Source organism: Gallinula chloropus, assembly GCF_964237585.1.
Source record: "Gallinula chloropus genome assembly, chromosome: 1".
Taxonomy (NCBI): Eukaryota; Metazoa; Chordata; class Aves; order Gruiformes; family Rallidae; genus Gallinula; species Gallinula chloropus.
Genome location: NC_140085.1, coordinates 149,195,479 through 149,217,553, shown reverse-complemented (window position 1 = coordinate 149,217,553; position 22,075 = coordinate 149,195,479). Strand labels below are relative to the sequence as shown.

Genomic DNA, 22,075 nt, shown 5'->3' with positions numbered 1-22,075 from the left:
TCCTGTACACTTGAAAATTTTACCTTCCCATTCCAAGAAAAGATACAGTGACAAATCCTTGTTTCCTGCCTCTACCATTTCTTTACTATAATATTTGCCCTAAGAGAGCTCTAAAGAGGTTTCTGCTGTCCATTAGTTAACAAAACCAAAGCCAAGTATATGTGATGCGTGTCCTGTGCCAGAGTCACGAGTATTTCTCTGGGTCCTGCTGACAGACAAGGATTTTTAAATGGCTCAAGGGTGAATAGAGGTTTAACTTCTACCACTTTGTTTTTTCTAACTGTCACAGTTACCTTGTGATGGTGATCAAGCATCTGAGGGTCATTTGGGCTGTCTAGATGGAACCTCATGTCTGAAAGCCTGGTATCTCTGGCAGTTTTGTTTGCTTAAGCTTATTGCTTGGTGTGAGGATGAGTCTTGCATTGTTTGAGAAAAGTTTTGTCTGTTTGCTCATCTGATTTAGGTCCTGCTGCATTTTTCCAGCCTTTATTCCTGACTTTTCCCTAATGGCCCCAAGGGGGTTAACCCTTTCAATTTATGATGTCAGAGATGCCAGCTCAGGGTGCTGCGGCTGCACCGCCCAGCAGCAATATCCTGGCTGGAGCATCTGCCCATTGCTAATATCCTGACAACTGTAGGAAATGTATTTGTGAACACTGAGCTGCTAACCAAAATATTCATACTAACACGTATTTTTAAAATAATTATTATTTTATGTTATTTTCAAGACACTTCACATAGAAAAGTTTGTTTTGTACTGGTAGGTGTTAAAAGTATGTTTTGAAACAGAACTAATAAAGAAAGAATATTTGTTTCAGGCTGAAATTAATGTGGAAAATCTTTCTGTATAATTAAAAATTTCTAGCTTTCTTTTTTTCTTCTTTCTTGTTAGGGATTATTTTCTTTCCTGGGACAGAAAATGAGCAATGTCAAACCATATCTTTATTTCATGCTGATACTTTGGGGTTGCTATAGGGAGTCAAGGCCACACTGTTCACTCAGAACAACTACTGTCGTAGTACATGCAACGGCACCAGAGCTAAAAGCAAAGCCAGAGGAACTGGGCTAAAAGATGACCAAGAAGCACATGGCCAGGCATGCAGGTTTTGTTGGTGTTATACTCAACAAAGCTGCAGTGGAGAAGCAGCCCAAGAGGTTGTCCTTTGCCACTGTGAGTCTGCAGACTCTGTGGCTCAAGAAACACTGCAAACATGATTATTTTTTTTTAATTTATTTTTCTCCCTGATTTAGCTAATGGCTTAGTGCAGTCAAGAATGGCAAGTGTTTGAAGGGTGGATCATCTTATCTGAGACAGGTGGGATGGATAACCTGGAGATACTGTTGACTATATAGAAAGCTTAGGTTTCAGATGGCTGTAAGTTGGAAGGAATGCATCCCTGCTGTTGAGTCTTTAGGAGGAATCTGGCCTACTGGGATAGGAGGGTGAGAAGTGGAGTGTTCTGGTAGACACATCAAAAGTCAGGTTTTATGTCATTGTGTGAAGTCTTGGCACTAAATTGCTGTCTTTCTAGAGAGGCTATAGGAGTCAGAAAGGTGTCACAAGAAAAATATGCAAGTTATCTGTTGCAAATTGTTCACTCTTATGCCACTACTGTTTGAAGATACAAAATCTCTTAAGTTTTTTGTCCTGTCACCTGCCAAGGTTCTTTTAAATTTGTATTAAAATGTCCTGGTTTTGGTTAAACGCTTTTGCTGAAAGCATGGTGTACAGAGACACAGAAGACCTTGCTGAACTTTTTAACTCCTGTGGCTGGGTGAGTAGGTTCATGAAAATAAGGCCAGATTTCTGAACGAGGGTGCAAGGAGGAGCAGTCATATAGCTTGGTAAAACAGCTCCATGAACCGAGGTCGGGTTAATGACAAACAACAGACAAATTGATCCCCTTTTCCTTTATATAGTAAAAAATGGATTTTTTTTTCCCCCTTTTTTTGTTTTCTCTCCCAAGAATGTTCAATCCATAATTGTAGGAACAGGGCATGTTACTGATTGATGTGTTCTGGGGTTTCATAATGCTCGGTTCATAGTTCCTTTTTTTAAAAAAAAATTAAGCCCATGCCATTACATTGTCACTGCTGCCCTGTCATCTTTGTCTTCCTGCATCTTGAGGGAGAGCTTGAGCTGTGAACTCAGCCTTTTAGGCAAACAATAAAACCTGTGCTCAGCATCATGAAAAGCTTCACTTGAAGCCATCCATTGGCCTCATGTTGAAAGTCTGCAAAAGTAAACTTCCTTAGACTTGGTGCCTAGAGAATAACATACATCTGGGCAACTGCTCTTGAGGAAGCAGCTGGTATGGAGGTCACTCAGGTGATAGTGAGAATATTTTATCCAGTTACAAAACTTTGCAGCCCTTCCTAAATGTGACAGGACTTGAGTTTTCCCCAGCCTCCTGGGGCAGTTTGCATCCTGATTTGCTGCCTTTGACCTAGGATGTGTTGTGTGCTGGTTTCATGCCTTCTGTTCGGACAGCCATTGTCTAGAACACTGTTTTCCTTAGCTCTTCGTAAATCAAAATGCACTGTTCACTGTAACAGAGGCATAACCCACTAATGGCTTTGAAGATTAGGGCCAAGACCTTTAGCTAGCAGGAGAAGACCAAAAGTCAATGGAGAGACTGGAGTGCTAATACCAGCCTAAACCTTGCAGGAGCCAGGCAGTCCCGGTTTTGTGCCATCTGGAGTCTTATCGTTGGTTTTACATCCAAGGTGAGAAACAGTGAACTACAGTAATCCAACCCTGAGTTCTCTGACCTTGTTTGTAGAGAGATGTTGAGTTTCTTAGTGAGTTGTTGATGGAGAAAAGATGTGCTCAGTGACGGATGCTCCATGAAAGGCGCTATTTTCTGTTACGGATGGGTATTTGCCGCTAGCCCAGTTTCTAGCTAGCTCTTTGTGTCATGTCCTGAAAACTGTAATGATACTTAATGTGTATAGGCTAAGCTTGAAAATAAAACTGCTTTTTCAGCCCCTAGAAATGTTTCTCATTTTTCCTTGGATTCCAAAACAAGACTAAGAACTTGACAGTATGATGAAGCTAGCACACTACTTGGATTAATTCTGTAGCTACTGCTATGAATTATTCCAGTAAATGATAAACTAAAAAGGTTATTTTGATATGCCATATGGGTTTGCCTTACTGCTTTTGATATTTTGAGACTGTTAGGTGTGCAGGCACTTAGGCAGTTATCCTTGTTTAGTCGGCCATTTTTCCCTTTTATTACTTGTTTTTTAATACATAAAAAAAGAGAAGTGATTCACTTAAACTCTGAAAACAGGATCATAACATCACAAGCATTAAACCCAGATCTAATGCAAAACAGCTCAATGTTTTTAAAACTACATTTCTCACTGCTCCTTTTATGAATTTATTTAATTCAAGATTCTTGACAAGAAGCCTGTGTAAGAGACTTCATTCTAGCCAGGAATAAACAGTCTTTGGGGGGAAAAAAAATGAAAAAAGTACTTATTAGGTCCTCTATATACAGAGGTATTTTGGAAAAAAGTGCCCTGTGGCTTACAGCATACTGGTAGGTGCAGGAGGGAAAACACCACCACAGAGTTTGGTAATGTGGGTATATTGAAGCTCTTCATAAAATGAAAATTAGTGTTGTTCCAAGTATTTTAAGACATAACTACTAAAACTGAGTCAAGTGTTAGCTCTTTGATGGTTTGCATGGTTCAGATACTTGTGAAAGCTGTTTGTTTACCTGGGAAGCAGAAGAAAAGGGATTGTAGGTTCACTGTTTATCGGCGCAGCTTTCCTTTGCTGGTGTAGGAGCATAAAAGTCTTCCAAGCACCAGGGGCAGCTGAGTGAATGGCTCTGTGGGATTGAACAGAAGTCTGTAACTTCGTCCAATAGGTGTACATATCTACCTACATAATTTCTTTGTATACTAAATAAGCCCTAGGAGGAAAAGTGGGGTATGAAAAGTCAGAGGTGTTGGATTTCTTTTCCAGAAGCTTAATTTCTGGTATTCGCTGGTGGATGATGTCATGACTGGGTCCTGGTTATAGACCCCAGTCACCTCTGTACTCCTGTGCTGCCTCTTCTGGGGAGCAGCAGCCTGGCAGCACTGCATCCTGTCTCAATGAGTATTGTGACCATTGCAAAGTATGTGATTTAGTCAGACTTACTCCTCCTTTGAAAATGCCATCTGTGCTGTGGGCTACCATCCGATGGCCTGCAGCACATCTGTGCTGCTTCCAGTTGGTGTCAGGCAGGAGTGCATCAGATTGCTGCTCATGCAGGTAAAATTGTTGAGTGGCTTAAATAGCTCCCTGTTGGCACAAGACCATGTTACACAGTGGAAACTGAAGATAAGAAGAATCTCAGTACCTGTCTTGGGGAAACGTTGTCCTTCCTTCACCGCAAATAAGCTGCCACCACCACTTACTGAGCATCAGCAGGGGGCTGTTTCCTGCTCAGCTTCTGTGGTTTCTTACCAGGCATTCAGCATCGTATCATCTTCATCTGTGAGACAGCCTGCCTCTCCTTACCTCCCCCTGTTAGCAGTTGCTTAACTTTGGGGTCAGTACAGGTGCTGCAGATACACTGTCATTAATATCCTCTAAAGGAAAGTCATAATGAAGATTATATGTAGCTAACTTAATTTTACCTTTTGCCCAAAAAATCCAGCTGGGTTCAGTCTCTTAAGTTCCCCCTTTCCAGAGGCCTGGAGCATGCAGTGGAAAGCGCTCCATCTCTGAGAAGCTGAGGCCTGAAAGCAGCCAGGGTAGCTGGCTCCTAAGTATTCATTTACTGATTTCCCAGAGCATTTAAGGTAGCTCCTGTTTTGTCAAGCCAGCAAAAGTTCTTGCCTTGTTCCAGGTTTGTGTGCTCACAGGGCAGCAGAGATCTCAGTATATTGGAAAGCTTTGATTTAAGGGCCATGCTGTATATAAATTCCTAGTTTGCTGAGATTTATTTCAAAGCTGATAACTACTTGCACATCTACATCTTTTTCCGTATTTTCCCCACTGCTGTCTTTAGCATAGGCATTAAATGACTTGAAGCTTAATATTTGGGCCAAGATGTTGGGAGAGCAGTTAATATTAATTAATGTAGCAAGGAGAGACTCTTTTGGAAGAAAACAGTTTTCAAGCAAACAAACCCTTCTTCAAATCACAATGATGTTGAGTGACTTCACTACCGCAGTCCTTGAAGGCACTTTATTTTATGACACTCCTAAGCATAGATGAATATGTATTTCTGTGTTAAACACTTGGCAGAGCCTTGTTGAGAAGTCATTGTTTGCTCTGCCTGCTTAACATACAATGGTTTCAAACAAATATGCTGCTGTACTGGACCGGAGATTGGTTGTTGGTGTTCTTTATTGTTCAGGGTGAAGTTGACTGGTTGGTAAAGTTCAGACACATCTAAGGGGTGTCTTGCATCATGTCATTGTCTCTGCAAGTCACTTGGGCTTTAGAAAGGAAAAAAAGTTAGGAAAATAGTAATATTGGGGCAGTGAAGATGTAAGCTCAGATAAACTGGAATAGCTGGCACTGGTCCAGCATTGTTTACTGTAACAATCCTCTGCTTTTTTGTTGTTGTTTCACAAAGGTCAATTTGCAGATTTGACTCCCAGCCATGACAAGCAGAGAAGGCGTCATTTCTGAGACTGGTTGGCTTGTGGGTTTTGGAGGGGGTTTTGGGGGGGGAGGGAGGAAGGCGCCAGGATGACATGTACACACACGCACACGCCCTCCACCACAGCACCCCCAAAACATCCACACACCCCTCAAGTAAAACCCAAGCATTACAGGAGACAGACTACTGGAGACAAGGACAGTGTTGTGAACAGAGTAATCTAGAATCAGAGCTTTTGCTGAAAGGTTGAAAAACTTTTGTGAAAGCAAGTCTTGAGAGAGAATTAGTCAAGGTGATACAGACTGTAATGATTTTAACAGCATTATTTTGGGCAGACACACCAAGATGGAGAAAAATGGGAATGTGTATTTGTACCGGGTTTGGCTCAGAGGTAATTTTCTTTCCAGTCCCTGGTATAGCACAGTGCTTTGGACTTAGTATGAGAATCAGTCAATAACACAATGATGGGTTTAGTTGTTCCTGGGTACTTGTAGTTCCTACACTAAGCCAAGGACTTTTCAGCACCTTACACCCTGCCAGGTGCACAAGCAGCTGGGACAGTGCATCCAGGACAGCTGGCCCAGCCTGGCCACGGGGATATTCCCCACCATATAGCATCATGCTCCACAGAGAACTGGTGAGGCTACCTGGGAGGCAGATTGACTGCTGGGGAACAGGCTGGCCATTAGGGTGTTTGTTTTTTGTAATATTTCTGCATGTGGTCAGCAGTTGCATCTGTGCATCACTTGTTGCTTTGGGTTTTTTTAAATTATTATTATTGTTATTATCATTGTTGCTGTTATTATTACTGTTAATCTCTTTTCCTGAGACAAAACCATGAGAATATTCTCTGTTTAATTTGAACTGAACATTGAGAGACCCTACTTAATGTGGTCATGCAATTCAACTCTGAATGCACAGTTCAGAAAAATGTACTATAGCATTGCATTTGGCTGCTACTGGTTGCTTCAGAGAGACTCTGAATACTATAGAATCACAGAATAACAGCCTGGCTTCATAGAGTCACAGAATATCTTGAGTTGGAAGGGACCCGTAAGGACCGTAAAGTCCAACTCCCTGCTCCTCACAGGACTATTGAAACTAAACCTTATGACTAAGAGCATTGTCCAGATACTCCTTGACCTGTCAGGCTTGGTGACAGGACCACTGCCCTGGGGAGCCTGTTCTGGTGACCAGCTACCCTCTCTGCAAAAAGCCTTTTCCTGAATATTCAATCTGAACTTGCCCTGATGCAGCTTTGTTGTTTACTTGTGTTGTATCACTGATCACTAAAGAGGGATCAGCAAGCCCCTCTGCTGCCCACCTTGAGAAAGGTGTAGGCTATGATGAGGTCATCCTTCAGCATTCTCTTCACTAAGCTGAATAAACGAAGCGACCTCAGCAGGTCCTCGTGAATCTGCTCACAGTGCTCCAGGTGGGGCTGCGTGACTGTGGTGTAGAGTGGGACAGTCACCTCCCTGGGAGGATGTGGAGGGACATCAAAGTTCACCTGACCCAACCTTTCATGGGGAAAGGGAGCCACAATGAGATTATCCAGCACCCTGCCTGATTGCGTCTTGACAATCTCCAGTGATGAGCACTCTACCCAGACCCTGGGGAGGTTGTTCTTGCTGTTAAATAATTTCTTTATTATACTGGGATGAAACCATTCCTGGTGCAACTTGTACCTATTGCCCCTTGTTTTCTCCACATGAATCCTTGTGAAGAGCAAGCCTCTGTCCTCTTATAGCCACCATTTAAGTGATGGCCAGAATATTGTGATGAGATCTCCTCTGAATCTTCTCCCTGGAGAAGAGACCTAACTCCTTCAGCCTTTCCTTTATAGGCCAGGTTTTCCAGCCCTTTGACTATCTTCATGTTCCTCCTTGGGCTCCTCACCAGTCTGTCCTCATCTTTGGGGCCAGAACAGGGGACAGTACTCCAGGTGAAACCGGACAGGTGCTGAGTAGACTGGGATGACTGTGTTTCTATCTCTGCTAGTCATGGCCCTGTGGATGCAGCCTTGCTTTTTGCAGTGGCGTGCCAGCTTGTGTTCAGCTTGTTGTCTACCAGCATCCCAGCTTCCTTTCGGGATATTTTCTCTAAAACTCCAGAGTAAAAATCTCTTGACTACAGTCACAAAGTGTAAAAGTGAGAATTTAAAGTTAGAATGGTGACATTTATTACTTAGGCATCTAACTTAAAATTTTCTGCTCGGTGTCTTTCACATGGCATGAAATGAAGCAGTGGTGTGTTTCTAATATATCCAGTCAACTTGAAGCTGACAAGACAGGCATTTCCCAAAATTCTGGGTAAGGCCGAATGGGTAACAAACAAGCCCTGCCAAAGACACTATGTCTGGATGTCATCTCCTTGGGTGGACATCTCACATGGAGATAACACATTTTGACAAAATAAAAATGATCTGAAAGTTTTATTTTTGGAGCTTTTTCTTCTGAAATGTTGGTGTTCCCATTCAATAGACTTCATGTTTTGTGAGTTGAAGGTGAAAACTAACAGCTGTGTCAGAGTGTGCACACACTGCTGTTGTTGGCACAAGATAGCTCAATACGTGTCTAAGTGGATAGACTATGTAGCTGTCATTCTAAAAAGGTCATTTAGGAGACTTAATAAAAATTGAAAAAACTTTTTTGTCCATTATTGCAGTGTTTCTTAGTGTGATTAAATATTTTTTCCTAAATAAATTTGCAGTTGGATAGTTCAGGAAAAAATAGTTTAAATAGTCTCTTCAGAACTTCTGCTCTTAAATATTGTCAGGAATTTTCTATAAAAAGTTTTTCCCCTGTTTGATAACTGTGGGTTAGTAAGGCCACGGAGTATACAACTTTTAATACACATAGAAAGATTGTTTACAGTGCAAGGCTGAGGAGCTGGTGTGGGCACTCAGAATTACCTGGACGCCATTCCCAGCCCTTGGGCAGACTCCTTTGGGACTGAACCACTGTGCTTTCTAGAAAACTTTAACATCACTGAAGTGGAGACAGATTGTGAGGCTCAGGTTTCTCAGTCAACTGAAGGTTTCAGTTGTACACTGGATATCTGGGGGCCCACAATGAATCTGTGAAGTCTTCTAGAAAAGTTTTGAACTACTTTTCTCTTCAAACATTTGTCATTTCCAATGCTGGAACCCTTGGAAACCTGAACATGAGTATTAAACCACTGTCTAACCAGACGTGGAAGCAGAGCATAGCAGAACAGCTTCAGTCAGTGTTTGGGTTTTGGTTGGCCTCTTTTTGTGTGTCTGTGTGTAATTCAATTTTCTAGAAATGTGACAGAATTTCTAACAGTATAATGAATAAAATCACATACTTAATCATTATAATGATAACTTCTTTAGTGAGCTTCACTGCCTGCCTGCAGTGGAAATACTGAATAGAGGAGACAACTTGTGTGATTTCAAGAATGGCTAAATGCCAAGTATGCAAACCTCTGCCACAGCAATGGTGGGTTTTTAGTAATGTAATGCTACTTGTTTGCTCTTTTGCTCCTCTGTTCAGTTTTCCCTCTATCACTTTGTAGAACTGGGTAAGATCCATCAGACTAGTTGGAAGATAATGAGAAAAAACACAACTGAGAATTACTGTGTTTGGGTTTTATTTTTGTCTGCAAAATTAAAGCTTATTTTTTACAAACAGTAGTTTGTGTAGTCAGCAGGCAAGCCAATTAGAGAAGTGGTGTTAGGTGTTCAGGCAATAATGGTGGTTTCTTTTGGCATCCTCTGTTAAGGAGAAGAGAAGGTAACCATGCAATTACTAAGTCACCGCTGTTCATTCGTTGGCCTCCTTGGCTAGGATGTAATCTTAGCTGAAGATCTTTACAGGCCACTCCTGAAAAATTCAATTCCAGGAGAACAAATTCCTCTTGCCAAAGATGAGTAAATGTCTCTTTGAATGAAGCTCTCTCTACAAGCCTTGCAGAATTTGTAATCGCTTACCCCGTTATGGGAGGGCTCTGATATGGTTAGTTTGTGGTTTAGCAGAGGCGGCTTCTTGTTCAAAAATGTTTTCTGGAGCTGAGATGCAGAAAATAACAGACTAAACTTGTTTTACAGGCATCTTTCCCAGGAAACCTGCAACTTGTCCTTGTTCTGCGCCCAACAGGACTTTTTCATCGAGCTCTGTCAGACATTGCTTTCAAGTTCAACAAAGATGAGTTTAAAATGAAAGTACCTGTAAGTAGTGCTTTGTTTTCTCTTCATCATCAGGGATCTGTTAAAGTACTTAATCCAGCCAGCAAGGACAAAAGACCCAAGCCAAAACCATACCAAAAACCCAAACAAAACAAACAAACAAACAAACCCCCCAGGAACAAACACAAACACAGACATACAAACCAACAAAAACCCCATGCTTAAAGGTAGTTCTTGAATCTTGAGTTAAAGGTTCCTCTTGATAAACCATACAAACCATACATAAACCCCACTGGAGTTATCTATGTTGTATAACTCACAAGCTTTATTTTAATATGCACTGTTAAACGTGGTGCTTATGCTCATTTGCTGTTATCTAAATTTACATCAACTGAGACAACTGTTTGTTTATTCTACACCCAAAGGAAACAGTTCCATCGCTCGCTTCTGTATTAGTCTGAACTTTCTCTATTGGAGGCTGAAGGATGAGACTTAGGATCCTTAATAAGGGACTTCTCACCACCGTTCACATTCACTTCTTTCATTGCTTCTGCAGATCATAATGCTGGGCTCAGTATCAGAACTGCAGGGATACATTGATAAAACACAATTAACAGAAGATCTTGGTGGCACCCTGGATTACTGCCATAACAGATGGCTGTCCCGTCGCACTGTAAGTCTTAAAGTTTTTGTTACAACTCTTCAGCTTAACGAACCCTTCTGTTTAGTACCCTGTCATTTATGAAACGGATTCCAAGTGATGCAAGTTGACTTGCTCGCAGTGAGAAGATGTTCCCAATGGTACTTAGTCATCTTAGAGGAAAAAAAATATGAGTAATAATTCGGGAGTGGTTTTCTGAACATTTGGAGCAAAGGAACTAGAGTATTATTGTGTTGTGCTTTATTGTTTTTGCTACAAGGAAGAAAAAACTCAAGTTGTAGAGTAACTCCAAAATCTTAAAAAAATGAGGAAGATATACCTGATGCAAGCCTAGGAAAAACATACAATTAAGGAATTAATGGTGACGGTATCTGTTGCTTGCAAAACTGTACTTTGCCATTTTTCAGTCTCGTAATTCATCTGCTTGGGTTTGTTTTGTGAGTTCTATTTTGTGTGTGTGTGTCAGTCTATAGATGTGCATGTGACGAGCATGAAACATCATTAATGGTTTTTATTCCAAAAGGCTATAGAAGGTTTCGCTCAAAAGGTTAAGCAAACAGCTCAGATTCTTCAATCCTTTGGGACTGAGCTGGCTGAAACAGAACTACCAAACGATGTGCAGTCAACCAGCTCCCTTCTTGCAGCACACACAGAAAAGAAGGACAAAATGAAGGTAGGTCGTTTTTGTAAAGATACTGTCTTTTATTTAAAGTGTGGTTTAAAACCTGGAGGATGTTAATAGACAATAATAATACAAGACATTGAAATCTTACTGAACTTGGTTTGCTTGGTTTGATGTGAGTTTTGAATACAAAATTGATTTTTAACATTTCTTGGGGCTATGTTTGCGTATGTACAAATGTGTAACAGTTTGTATGTGGAAACAGAAATTCCTTTGTAACTAGCAGCATGTTTAATTTGTAGTTTTGTTTGCAACAAGGAATTTGATTGTATTTTCATGTAAATATATGACCTTTTGAAGAATGGACAAATGTTCTTTCAAATTGGCTTAAAGGAAAACTATGTGGGGGTTTCAAAACTACATCTAAAACTGCTTTGAGATACTTGTAGCCTAAGGAGGTGCTAGAAGGCAGTCTCTCACAAAATTCAACTCAGTTATACTGGGGTCTTAAGATGGCAAACATAGAAGAAGCTAATGTTTAGCATTTACTGCCTGTATTTGTGTCACATTGATTTTAATCAAACTGTGCTTGTTGTATTGCTGTTAAAACAAAATCCCTTTTCCAGCTTGGTGCCTTGTGAAGTCTGCTTAAAGAGAAACCCAACAGCACAACTACATCATGTGGGGTTTTTGTTTTGTTTTGTAGGAGGATATCAGGTTAGCAGTGGAACAGGGAGACGATATCCTTGGAAGTATTACAAAACTAGTTACCGAGAATCCTGAATACAAACTGAATCAAGATCAGCTAGACAATCAAACAACAGTAGAAAGGTAAGAGGAGCAAAATACTGAACATGCTGCTTGTCTGGGGTTTTTGACCCCTCTCTAGCTCTTTTACTTAATTCCATGTGTATGTGTGCTTTGCAAATAAGCAAACATTAAAATGTGTACATAGAAAAGTTGCTTTCAGAAACAGCTCCTGTGTTGTGAGATGCGTCCCAAGCAAAGTGATCCCCTGATGTTCATTACTGGATCACCTGGATGGGAGGAAATGGGGGATGTGGTTTGAGATCCAGTATCAGCAAAGTAATACTGTTCTTTTTGTTCCCTTTTTGTCTGATTTGTCAGGTATAGTTGAGCAGCTTTTCCATATTTCCTTATCAATGCTTTGTTTAGAGACAAAATGCAATCCAAGGGAATCTCACAGGAGGGGAAGACAGAAGTAATGTGCATTTCAGTAGATTTGTCCACTTTTGAATTGATCTGGGAGGGCGTTTTTTCTCTAAACCTGCCTGAAGGAGCTTCCAATATTGCTGATATCTTCCCACTGTCATTAGTAGCCTTTAAAGGGCTACTAGAGAGTACACCACTCTTGAAGTATCAATGCACAAACTTCCTATATGCTTCCTTTGGGCATATAAGTAATAGACGTGGTTTTCCTTTCTTCCCCTCCCTCCTTCCCTCACCAGCACCTCCCCCTTACATTACTGACAATTTTGGAGACATTATATCACCACAGCACAGATGTAAATTTGCACAAAGCTATGAAAGCATAGCTCATTTCCCCCAGGCATTATTCTGCATTCTTTTTTTGTCTGTCATTCTGTGTTTCTTTTACACTTGAACTGACTTTTCATTCCAAATAACTGTCCATTCCAATCCACAAAGCTTGGCAGAAGCCACTTTTTTTGGTCATTGTTGCTATCGGCTATCCGAAAGACAGTTGGGGTGGAGGTTGCTGATTTATCCAAAATGTTCCCACTCGATACAATATCTGACAGAAGTTGGAACACTCTGTGAGTCTTCCCCTGCCTTTCTTTTTAATCAGTTTTCTCCTGTAAATTCAGGGTTCATTTCTGTGCTGTTAGAGACAGAAGTTCATTACAGATGTGGTGTATGGCCTTCCCCGGATGTGGCTGAAGTACAGCAACACATACTGTAAAGATAAGCCCATAGAATACCATACTGTCAAATGTGATGTTGGAAGATAAGTTGAAAAATTAAACTTTGAAGGCATTGACCACAATTGTATTTGAAGCAGGTTCTTTTCATTGTGATACTGCTGTGCCAGGCCTGTGATTTTTGAGTAATAAGTCTGCTCAGAAGAGGAGGAGCAATGACCTTCAGTTTTATTATGAGTCTTGCTCCAAGGAATGAAATGTAAGGGCAGCTGGCTGGTCCCAGCAGTAAGAATTTTTGTTTGAATTTTTCCTTATAGCCCAAAGCTTGAGTTCCTCTGGCTCCTAGGCCACACACATTTGCATGTTTTATGTTTGCTAGCCTCAAGTCACTATGTCCCCAGGCCAGAGCTGAGAAATAGTATCTGCAGCAGCTAGATTCAAATCAGCACTTGCCAATTTTTCAGAAATTAATGTTTGTGTTGGGTTTCAGTTTTACATCAATGTTATTCTAGGAAACAATCCTGTGCAATACTCAAAGTTGCCTGTATTCAGTTTATTTTTTTTTTCTGGAAAATACTGCTTTGGGGATGCTTTTTGTTTACTGTGGAAGATTGTATTGTCCCTAGAAGGTTGCACCCATTATTCTTACAGGTTTTTTTGTTTGATTAATTATTTTTTTTAAAGACTTCTGGCTCAATTACATGAAACGGAGACAGCCTTTGATGAGTTTTGGATTAAGCATCAGCAAAAACTTGAGCAGTGTCTGCGCCTTCGGAATTTTGAACAGAATTTTAGAGAGGTGAGAACTTCTTGATGGCAGTCAATATTTGGTAATATAGAAATGTTTCAGAAGAAAACACTTTCCCCTCTTGTTTTTGCAGCTCTTGTTTGTGCTTGAAAGCTTCCTCCGACCTTTCTCTTGTGCGTGTCCTTACTTGACACCCTGTTATCTCTACTGCTTTGAGTACTTGCCTATAGAGACATAATAGCTTCTCTTCTGCAGTCTTATGATTTCTTTTTTCCCATGGGCCCAGCAGTATATAAGCATTCAAAAACTCCTTTGAAACCTGTTCCCCACCACAGCAGCAGAATATGCTGGCTGCAAACTTTTCATCTTGCCAATAGGCCCTTTTAAGGAACTAAGACTTACCTAAAACTTTTGGCTGAAATGTTATAAGCCAGTCTCCAGCGCTGTGGGTGGGAAGTTGCAACCACACTGCTAGAAACTGGGTGGAGGCTGAGCAGCTACAGTTTTAAAGCCAGTTTCTGATCTCATGTTTATTTAACTCATATGCCTGATGGCACCTACAGTTAATTTACGCTGGTGTAGCTGATCTCAGAGCACAGCCCCTGCGTCTCCATGGGAGCAATACTCAGAAACCTCTTACAAGTATGTGTCTGTCTGTAAGTTTGTCTGTAACAACTGTCAATCAGTTGTTAGGGTGAGAACCTCTACCTCTTGTTTTTCCGTTTATGTTCATGTCACTTTATATTATTGCCACCTGATAAAAGCAAGACCATAAATGTTTCCTGAGTGTTGGTTTTCCTGCGTTTTTTTTTTTTCAGTGCCAGGAAATGAGATTACTTTACTGCCTTTTCATTGTATTTGTTTTCATTTTGAATTGGAGTAAAGGTGGGCTGATAAAAAAGCAATTTGTCTCTATGCCCCAGTAACCCCATAAAGCGAGTCACCTGGCTGGAAATAGTGACTATCAGCTGTGTAACTGATGGGTCTCCAGAGATGCAGAATAACCTTCATTGGTGCATGGCTGTGTCTCATTTCAGGTCAAAGCAGCTTTGGATATTGTGTCCGAAAGGCTGTCTGCTTTCACAGATCTGGGAAACAGCTGTTCACATGTGGAGCACATTCTGAAAGATCTTGCCAACTTTGAAGAAAAATCAAGTGTAAGAACTCTGCAAGTCTGTTTAATTTCTTGTATGACACTGAGCATGTGGAGGGGAACAGTATTTGGTTATAGAGTGTATCTTACGAGCAGAGCTTAAGCTGACAACAGGGCAGAATCAGCATCTTAGGTAATGGACAGAAGGAGTTTGGAATAAAGTCTTTGTCTAGGAACTGAGCCACTCCAATGGTTACCCCTCAACAAAGAGCAGAGTAACCAATCATAAAGTCCTAATAAAGCCACTTAATTCATTAAATCTCAGAAATGAACAGGGCATGCATTGAATGTACAGTGTGTTAAAAGATGTCCAACAGAAACTTACACTTTGAACAATGTAGAAAGGGAATGTACTATGATCTGTGCTTCACCATGAAGTAGATAGCCCTGTAAGTGAAATTGTTGCTCTTGAGACTGAGGTGGGTTCAGATTGGGGTTCAGATTGCTGCTGTCCTCCAAATTGTGTACCTACACAGGCAAACCCATTGCTGAATAGTTAAGGCATAGAAACAACTTATGTGAGTGGTTCCCTCACAAAGGCCACATGATTAAACTCATTAATGTCTTTGAAGTACTCTGATAAAGAGGCATAAAATTTTTTGGCCATCTGGGAAGACAGAAAACCACTTTGAATTATTAAGGAATGCAACTAAAGATGCTGTGAAATACACGTGTATCAAACCAAATGGTATAATTATTTATTTTTCATTGATGCTGATCTAAGAAGAAATGTACCTAAATCAATGCTTGCTGTCTTAGGAAACCATAGCAAAAGCCAGAATGCTAGCCTCAGAGGGTGATGCTTTTATTCAAAGCAATCATTATGCCATGGACTCCATTATTCCAAAATGTGGTGAACTTCATCATCTCTGTGATGCCTTCACTACTGAGACAGAACGGAGGAAGAATCTTCTTAACAAATCTCTGGAACTGCATGGATTACTAGAAAAGGTAAATTTTGTATGGAACAGCTCTGTTTCCTGTCTTCTTTGCTAAAACTTCAGTCACTCAGCTATCTTAACAGCAGGTAAAAATATCTGGGTGTGTTGGAAGTTTTTGCTTAAATAGCTGAGTATGTCACAAAGGTATGAAACATTTTAGACCTCCTGACATTCTGATCCTGTTCTTTTCTCTGTTTCCAGTCTATGAAGTGGTGCGATGAAGGAATTTATCTGCTGGCTTCGCAGCCAGTAGACAAGTGTCAGTCACAGGATGGTGCAGAATCAGCACTACAGGAGATTGAGAAATTTCTGGACACTGGTGCAGGCAATAAAATCAAGGAGTTGAATAAAATTTACAGAGAGTATGCACACATCCTCAGTGAGGACCTAAAGGTACCAGAAGACATTTACGTGTATCTGTGCATCCACTTATTAATTTTAGAATTGCTCTCTTGCATGGCCATTGATAAAACTAAATAATCAATACAGGGAGTTATACCTGGAACTGGAAAGGCAACATGTTTCCCTACCTGAGGTGCCTGTCCTGTCATATCTTTGGATAACCATCAAGGCCTTCAGAGGCTTTGAATAACTGCTTCAGTTTTTCAGGTGGTAGGATTTCTTGAAAAGAAAATACTCTCCCCAGTGAGCACTCAAAATATCTTTTTTTATGTGGCAAAAGTGTGCTTGTCCTCGATATTTGTATGAGTTCTGCTTTGTAACTGCTTTTTTTTTCCTTTAGAACTCAAGATCTCCCCATGTAACAGAACCATTAGGCACAGTGAAGGAAACTTTTCCCTATTTTTTTTTAAATTGAAACCTGAACCCCATTGCTTTCTTTACAGCAAGCACGCAAAATGTTTTATGAAGTGATGTTCCAATTTTTAAGTGTACTAAATGACTGTAAATTATACCTTGTTAGGAGTGAAGAGTAGGGTAATGTTTTTATACGTGGTATAAAAGCGGTCGCAATTTCAAAGCAATGTGCAGTAAATGGCACTGCAGCTTGTTGATAGGTCTCTGACAGGGGGTTTTATTGGTTTTGTTTTTTGTTTCTGTGGCAATGGTAGGAGCATGTGCAAAAGGTTTTCCAGAAGCAAGAAAGCATGGAAGAAATGTTTCAAAAGAGACAAGTAAGTCTTAAGAAACTGGCAGCTAAGCAGACACGTCCTGTTCAGCCAGTTGCACCAAGACCTGAAGCCTTTGTAAAATCTCCTTGTACCTCTCCAGGTAACTAACTGTAGTAGCCTTTAAGTAATTTTTTGCACTATGCTGAGAAACTTAAAGAAACTTTTAGCTATAATTTGTGGTTGCACAAACATCTGTGTCGGATCTGCTGAAGTTCTAACTGCTGTTTGATTCTCGTTTATGTGCTTTTAGGTCTTCAAAGAGAATTCGTATCCAACTCAGAAAGCAGCGCGCTTCGAAGGGTAAACTACAGAAGAGGGAAGGTAATTCTTTCTTTTCCTTGCACTTTTTGTGCATGTACTGCTTAAGAAAGTCATAATACAATGCAGTGTCCCCAAACCTCAAGAAGAATGAGGCGATTCCACTGAAAAAGTGATGGTATTGCCCCTATCGAAGTAGCTCTGGTGAAGCAGTCATGTGGCTTAAATAGAGGCTGCTTTGTCGCTGGGCTGGGTATGAGGAAAGGTAAAGTAAATAGTTGCCTATATTAGGAAAAATGTTAGGGGCAGCAAAATATAAAATCTATGAACAGGAAACATTTATTATTTGCCAGTAGTAACTGGCTACTCTTAAAACTGGCGAAAGTGAAGAGGTAGTTGTCGTTGGCTCCAAGACAGCTTCACCTGACTTCAGGGGTTGCCATTCCCAAATGGGGATGGTCTTCCTGCCCCGCCTCCAGCAAGGAAAGTAACCTGACGGCAGCAGCAGAATCAAGTAGTTTCCACTGGATTAGAGAGTTGGATCAACTCAGCGAAGGTTCAGCAAGAGACAATGCGAGGAGGAAGGCAGCACCGCATGACCAGTAGGGACAACAGCTGGAGAAAAGGGTTGGTTCAAGCGGGATTGAAAGCAGAGCCTCTGGGGGTGTTTTGTTTTGGGATCTGGGGTTTTTTTTTTTCAGCAAGCTGTAGTTAGGTCAGCCATTACAGGAGAAGTTGTAAGAGTGAACTTCTGTGTCAAGTTAGAATGTTAACAGAAAGTTAGCTCAGTACTTCATTTTTAGCTTGGAAAACAGAGTAAGGACAGTCCTGCCTCCAAGCTCATGCTGATGCTCTGATGATGTCCTCCTGGAAAGGGGCCTCCTAAGGGTTTCCTAAGCTGGCCTTTCATGGAGAACTCTAAGTGTTCTTGTCTAAGTGTTCTTGCATGCTTCAAGACCTTCAGGTTGACTTGGATCTTTTTGTTGAATTCTTGTAAATTGCCTTCATTTTTAATGGAGTACAGTCTTTCCTATGAAGATGCATGCAAGTGGAGCCAAGTGCAAAACTCCATATTTTTCAAAGTCTTTTTCCCCATCTGTGATACTGTGATGATTTTTTGTTGTTGTTTGTTTCCTTCTTTAGAGTGAAATGACTGAACTCCATCAAAGCAGAGGAGGATCTACAATGGATGATGAAGAAAACCTGGCTGTGTTACGGCAGTAAGTGTATTTTGATATCAAAAAGTGCCTTTTCTCTGATTTCTTTCCAGCAAAGGCTGAGTTTGGCTAAGGGTTTGATAAGACAAGTGTGCTTCTCCGAATTAAGCTTCAATGCTTTTTGAAATGCATTGGCTATGCTCTGTGCATAGGAGGAAAATATTTTAGTCTGTTTGTAGCATTATTTAGAATGTATATGCTACCATACTCTAGCTTTGCAGTAGAGAGGTGATGCTGTGGCAGGATAACTACATAATTTTCCTTTTGTAGATGACAGTAATAAGCTTCCTGTAAATCTATTGGAAGTTTTGGTCTCCATGCTTCAGAAGACTGTTTTTTTATTTGACTCTTTTTAGTCCCTGTTTAGTAAATGTTATCAAAAATTACTGTCTTATATAAAGGCTAAACAGCATCACTTATATTAAAAAACCAACCTAGTTCCACCAGCAATGTGTACAGCAGAGCTTACATTTCTACCTGTAAACTGGATACTTCTCTCTTTTCACTGTTACAGCCACAGGTTAAATCATACAAAATCACAGGGGGAGGGGGTTGAGGGCAAGCACGCTTGCTTCATGACCATTAGGAAAATTAAGCTTAAAGCAGCCTTGTGGTGTTTAAAGTATGTCCTAAAAGCCTCTAGTTTAAAATGACCAGTGTAACTTTTAGTCTGTATTCAATAACGCTGTGCAACTCTAACTCCAGCTCCTGTAATACTCAGGAATGCAGCATAAGCAGGTTTCTTAGGTACTATGATAAAATGCTTCACTGCTTCAAGTTACTATAGCATTTAAAATGCTAGATTTGACTTTGTTCCTTGTTGAAATTTATAAATGTTTTAAAAATACATGCTTCTCAATAAGAATATGTGAACTGTTGACAGAAATATCCGTGAAACATCACATTTTCCATTACCTGGAAATAGATCTTTTATTGTCTGATGTAAAGTCAGAACACAGAAAAAATTAATGTCGCCTCATTCCTTTGCATAAGTGAATAGGCCTGCCTTAATTGTCGTTCTTTGTCTACAGGCATGTAATTAATGAACTTATTGAGACTGAACGAGCTTATGTGGAAGAACTTCTCTGCGTTCTTGAGGTAAAGATTCAATTTCACTGCGGCTGTTAGCGAGTCTGTTTTCCTCTTCCGTTCCATGGATGATCCCATGCTTTCCTTATCACTGTAATGCTTGTCCCATCGAGCAGTGGGACATCTCTCCTCTGTCGCTGTAATTTCAGAGGCAGAAATCTGCAGGGTTTTTTCTAGAAAGATGTATGCAACTAGGATTTTGTATTAGAAAACATAAATTGCAGAGAAAATAAGATATACCTAACTATGTAGGTGAAACACAGTGAGATTTGTAATCATCCTTATTTCCTGCAAAAGTTTCATTCCAGGGTCTTGGGTCAGCTCCGGGGAGGTTGTATGTCACATAGGAACCTGAATCTGCATTGAGAGAATCTCATGCCAAAGGAGAAAACTTGTTCCTTGCATCCCTGTTTGCATATCTTTAAGTGTTCTTCCAATGCCAACAGAGTGCCTTGTAATAGCAGTAACTCCATTGGAAACTATAAAGGAAACAAAGGTGTTCCCCTTGCTCCGCCCTTGCGGAGGAACAGTTGCAGTACTGCTGAGCTGCTTGTAGAACAATAATATGCTGCAGTATTCTGTATTGTTCCTCAAGTTTACGTCTTCAGACATGAATTTGTCATTTTTATATAGTCCAGTTGGGCTGTAGGAGATGATGAAGTTGCAGGTAACTGAGGTGTAACTCTTGGTGCATATGCTAATGTAAAGATCCCATATATAAGCTGTCTTAAGTTATGGACTGGAAGAGGTAATGTCTGAGTACATACCTTCAAGCAAAAGTACTGCATGAGGGTTTTGACCTCTGCTCTTATTTTGCCTAGTTTGTGCTCAGCTTCCCATAACATTTATGTCCTGGGTCTGGTCCAAGTGCTAGGAAGTGTCAGTGGCAGCAGGGAAGTTGTATCTGACCTGAGGAAATAAAGCAAGGAAGGGTTGGAGTGGACCTTAACGATTGCTTTATATCCCTGATTTTGTATGCAATGTGATCTGTAGCATTCTGTTCCTAAAATCAAGACTCAAATACTTGGAGGATTTGTGGATTTCTATTCCTCTGGTGTTGCTCATGTTTTGCATGGACTGTAGTGCAGCCCTTGTCTCACTAGGCCAAGCTGTCTTGCTTTTCTGCCAGTGTCATAGGCTCTGATTGTGCCAGGCACACTTTTTGTGTGCCTCCTTGCAGTTTGGGATTCATCTCTCTTGAACTTGGGTGACTGGGCCAACAGTAATTCTGGATCAGATCCTAGCTGAGGTATGGTTCAGTGGCAGTCGTCCAGCTTTTGAGTAATTCTAGTTATTACTCCATAGTTTTGGCTATTCAGCCAATTCCTTTGTTTCTCCTATTCTATTAATCTTCCAGTTTTTCTTGTAAAATAACCTGATACTGTATGGACAGTGTGTCCTATTATTGTGTCGTGTAATTACCACAGGTTTTCTCTCTGCAAAGGATTCCAATAGGAAAAAAGCAAAGTACTTCCAAAGATTGATTACTGGGAAACTCCTATACCTGTTCTCTCTTGAGCTGGATAGTTCTTCTTCTGTGAAATGCAGTCATTTTTATTGGGGGAAAATATTGATCTAATCTATTTTTAGGGATTGCATTCAATTTCTTTTTTATTTACGTTCATGCTTTTAGAACAGCTTTCAAATGGAAGACTAAGCAAAGCCTTACATACCCCTAAAGTAAGATTAAATAATCCCTGTCACTGTGTGGACTAGCTTTCCCTCTCCTTTCTTAAAAAAGAAGTACTGCAGACATTGTAAAATGTGAAGGGCTTTTATATCAGATTTTTTAAATAACTAGTACATCAATCTTAAAAAAAAAAACCCAAAACTTTTTTGTCAATGTATGGATTTCATGGGTTTGTTCTTTCAAAATTCCAAAGCACTGTGCTCTGTTAGGTTTGTTTTCACCTCAGCTGAGTTAGGTTACCCGTTCTTTAGGCCACTTCTGGCTTTGCTGCTCTGATCAGCATCAACTTTACTTCAAGTGGAAATAAGTCATTCTCTTCGTGCATCTGTTTACTGCATCTGAACTGCACAGTGGCCACAGCTGTTCATTCCCTGTTTATTTTTTTTAAACTCCATTTTATAAAAATTATGTTTAAGTCTGTAACGCTTTTTTTTTTCTTCTTTCTTCTTTTAGACTCTGTGTTTTCCTATTTGGGGGGAGAGATGTGGCAGAGGGACCAATGGTTAGCTACCTATGGGTTCCAGCATCTTTACTTACACTGGTTTCTTTTCCTTTTTTGTGGTGTTTGAGGAAAAATAATACCCAGATCTTGAAAGGATTTTTTTTTAAAAAAAAAAAAATCTTTATCCTATCCAAATGTTTGAATTCTTGGGGCTAGATGACTTAACCAGCTAGCTGTCCTACTTTTTGTGGTTTGGACATCACTTTTGAAATTGAAAGATCTTGGTTGTAGATGCACTTATTCTTTCCTTTAATTCATCAGTTGTTATAATTCAGTGCAGTTTATTATAACCACTGTCACTAATGCAGTGACCACTTTGTCCATGATAACTGTGTTTAAAAAAGAGAGAGAAATCTAATCTAAATCTAAAGTAGTTTGCATCATCTTCCTTCAATGCCTGT

The 22,075-nt window shown here is 40.3% G+C and overlaps 1 protein-coding gene across 2 annotated transcripts in view; it reads left to right on the top strand.

The window, feature by feature from the left end:
* Window positions 1-22,075, top strand: part of MCF2L (MCF.2 cell line derived transforming sequence like) — a gene marked incomplete at its 5' end in the record, with an annotated part of 150,888 nt that overhangs the window by 111,410 nt on the left and 17,403 nt on the right. For both annotated transcript variants that reach the window (XM_084265938.1, XM_084265939.1), the window contains 12 exons: window positions 9,685-9,804; window positions 10,319-10,435; window positions 10,947-11,096; window positions 11,752-11,876; window positions 13,631-13,745; window positions 14,732-14,851; window positions 15,607-15,798; window positions 15,990-16,181; window positions 16,859-17,018; window positions 17,169-17,239; window positions 18,320-18,396; window positions 19,425-19,491. In XM_084265938.1, coding sequence (XP_084122064.1) covers window positions 9,685-9,804; window positions 10,319-10,435; window positions 10,947-11,096; window positions 11,752-11,876; window positions 13,631-13,745; window positions 14,732-14,851; window positions 15,607-15,798; window positions 15,990-16,181; window positions 16,859-17,018; window positions 17,169-17,239; window positions 18,320-18,396; window positions 19,425-19,491 — 1,506 coding nt within the window. The remainder of the gene's footprint in view (window positions 1-9,684; window positions 9,805-10,318; window positions 10,436-10,946; window positions 11,097-11,751; window positions 11,877-13,630; window positions 13,746-14,731; window positions 14,852-15,606; window positions 15,799-15,989; window positions 16,182-16,858; window positions 17,019-17,168; window positions 17,240-18,319; window positions 18,397-19,424; window positions 19,492-22,075) is intronic.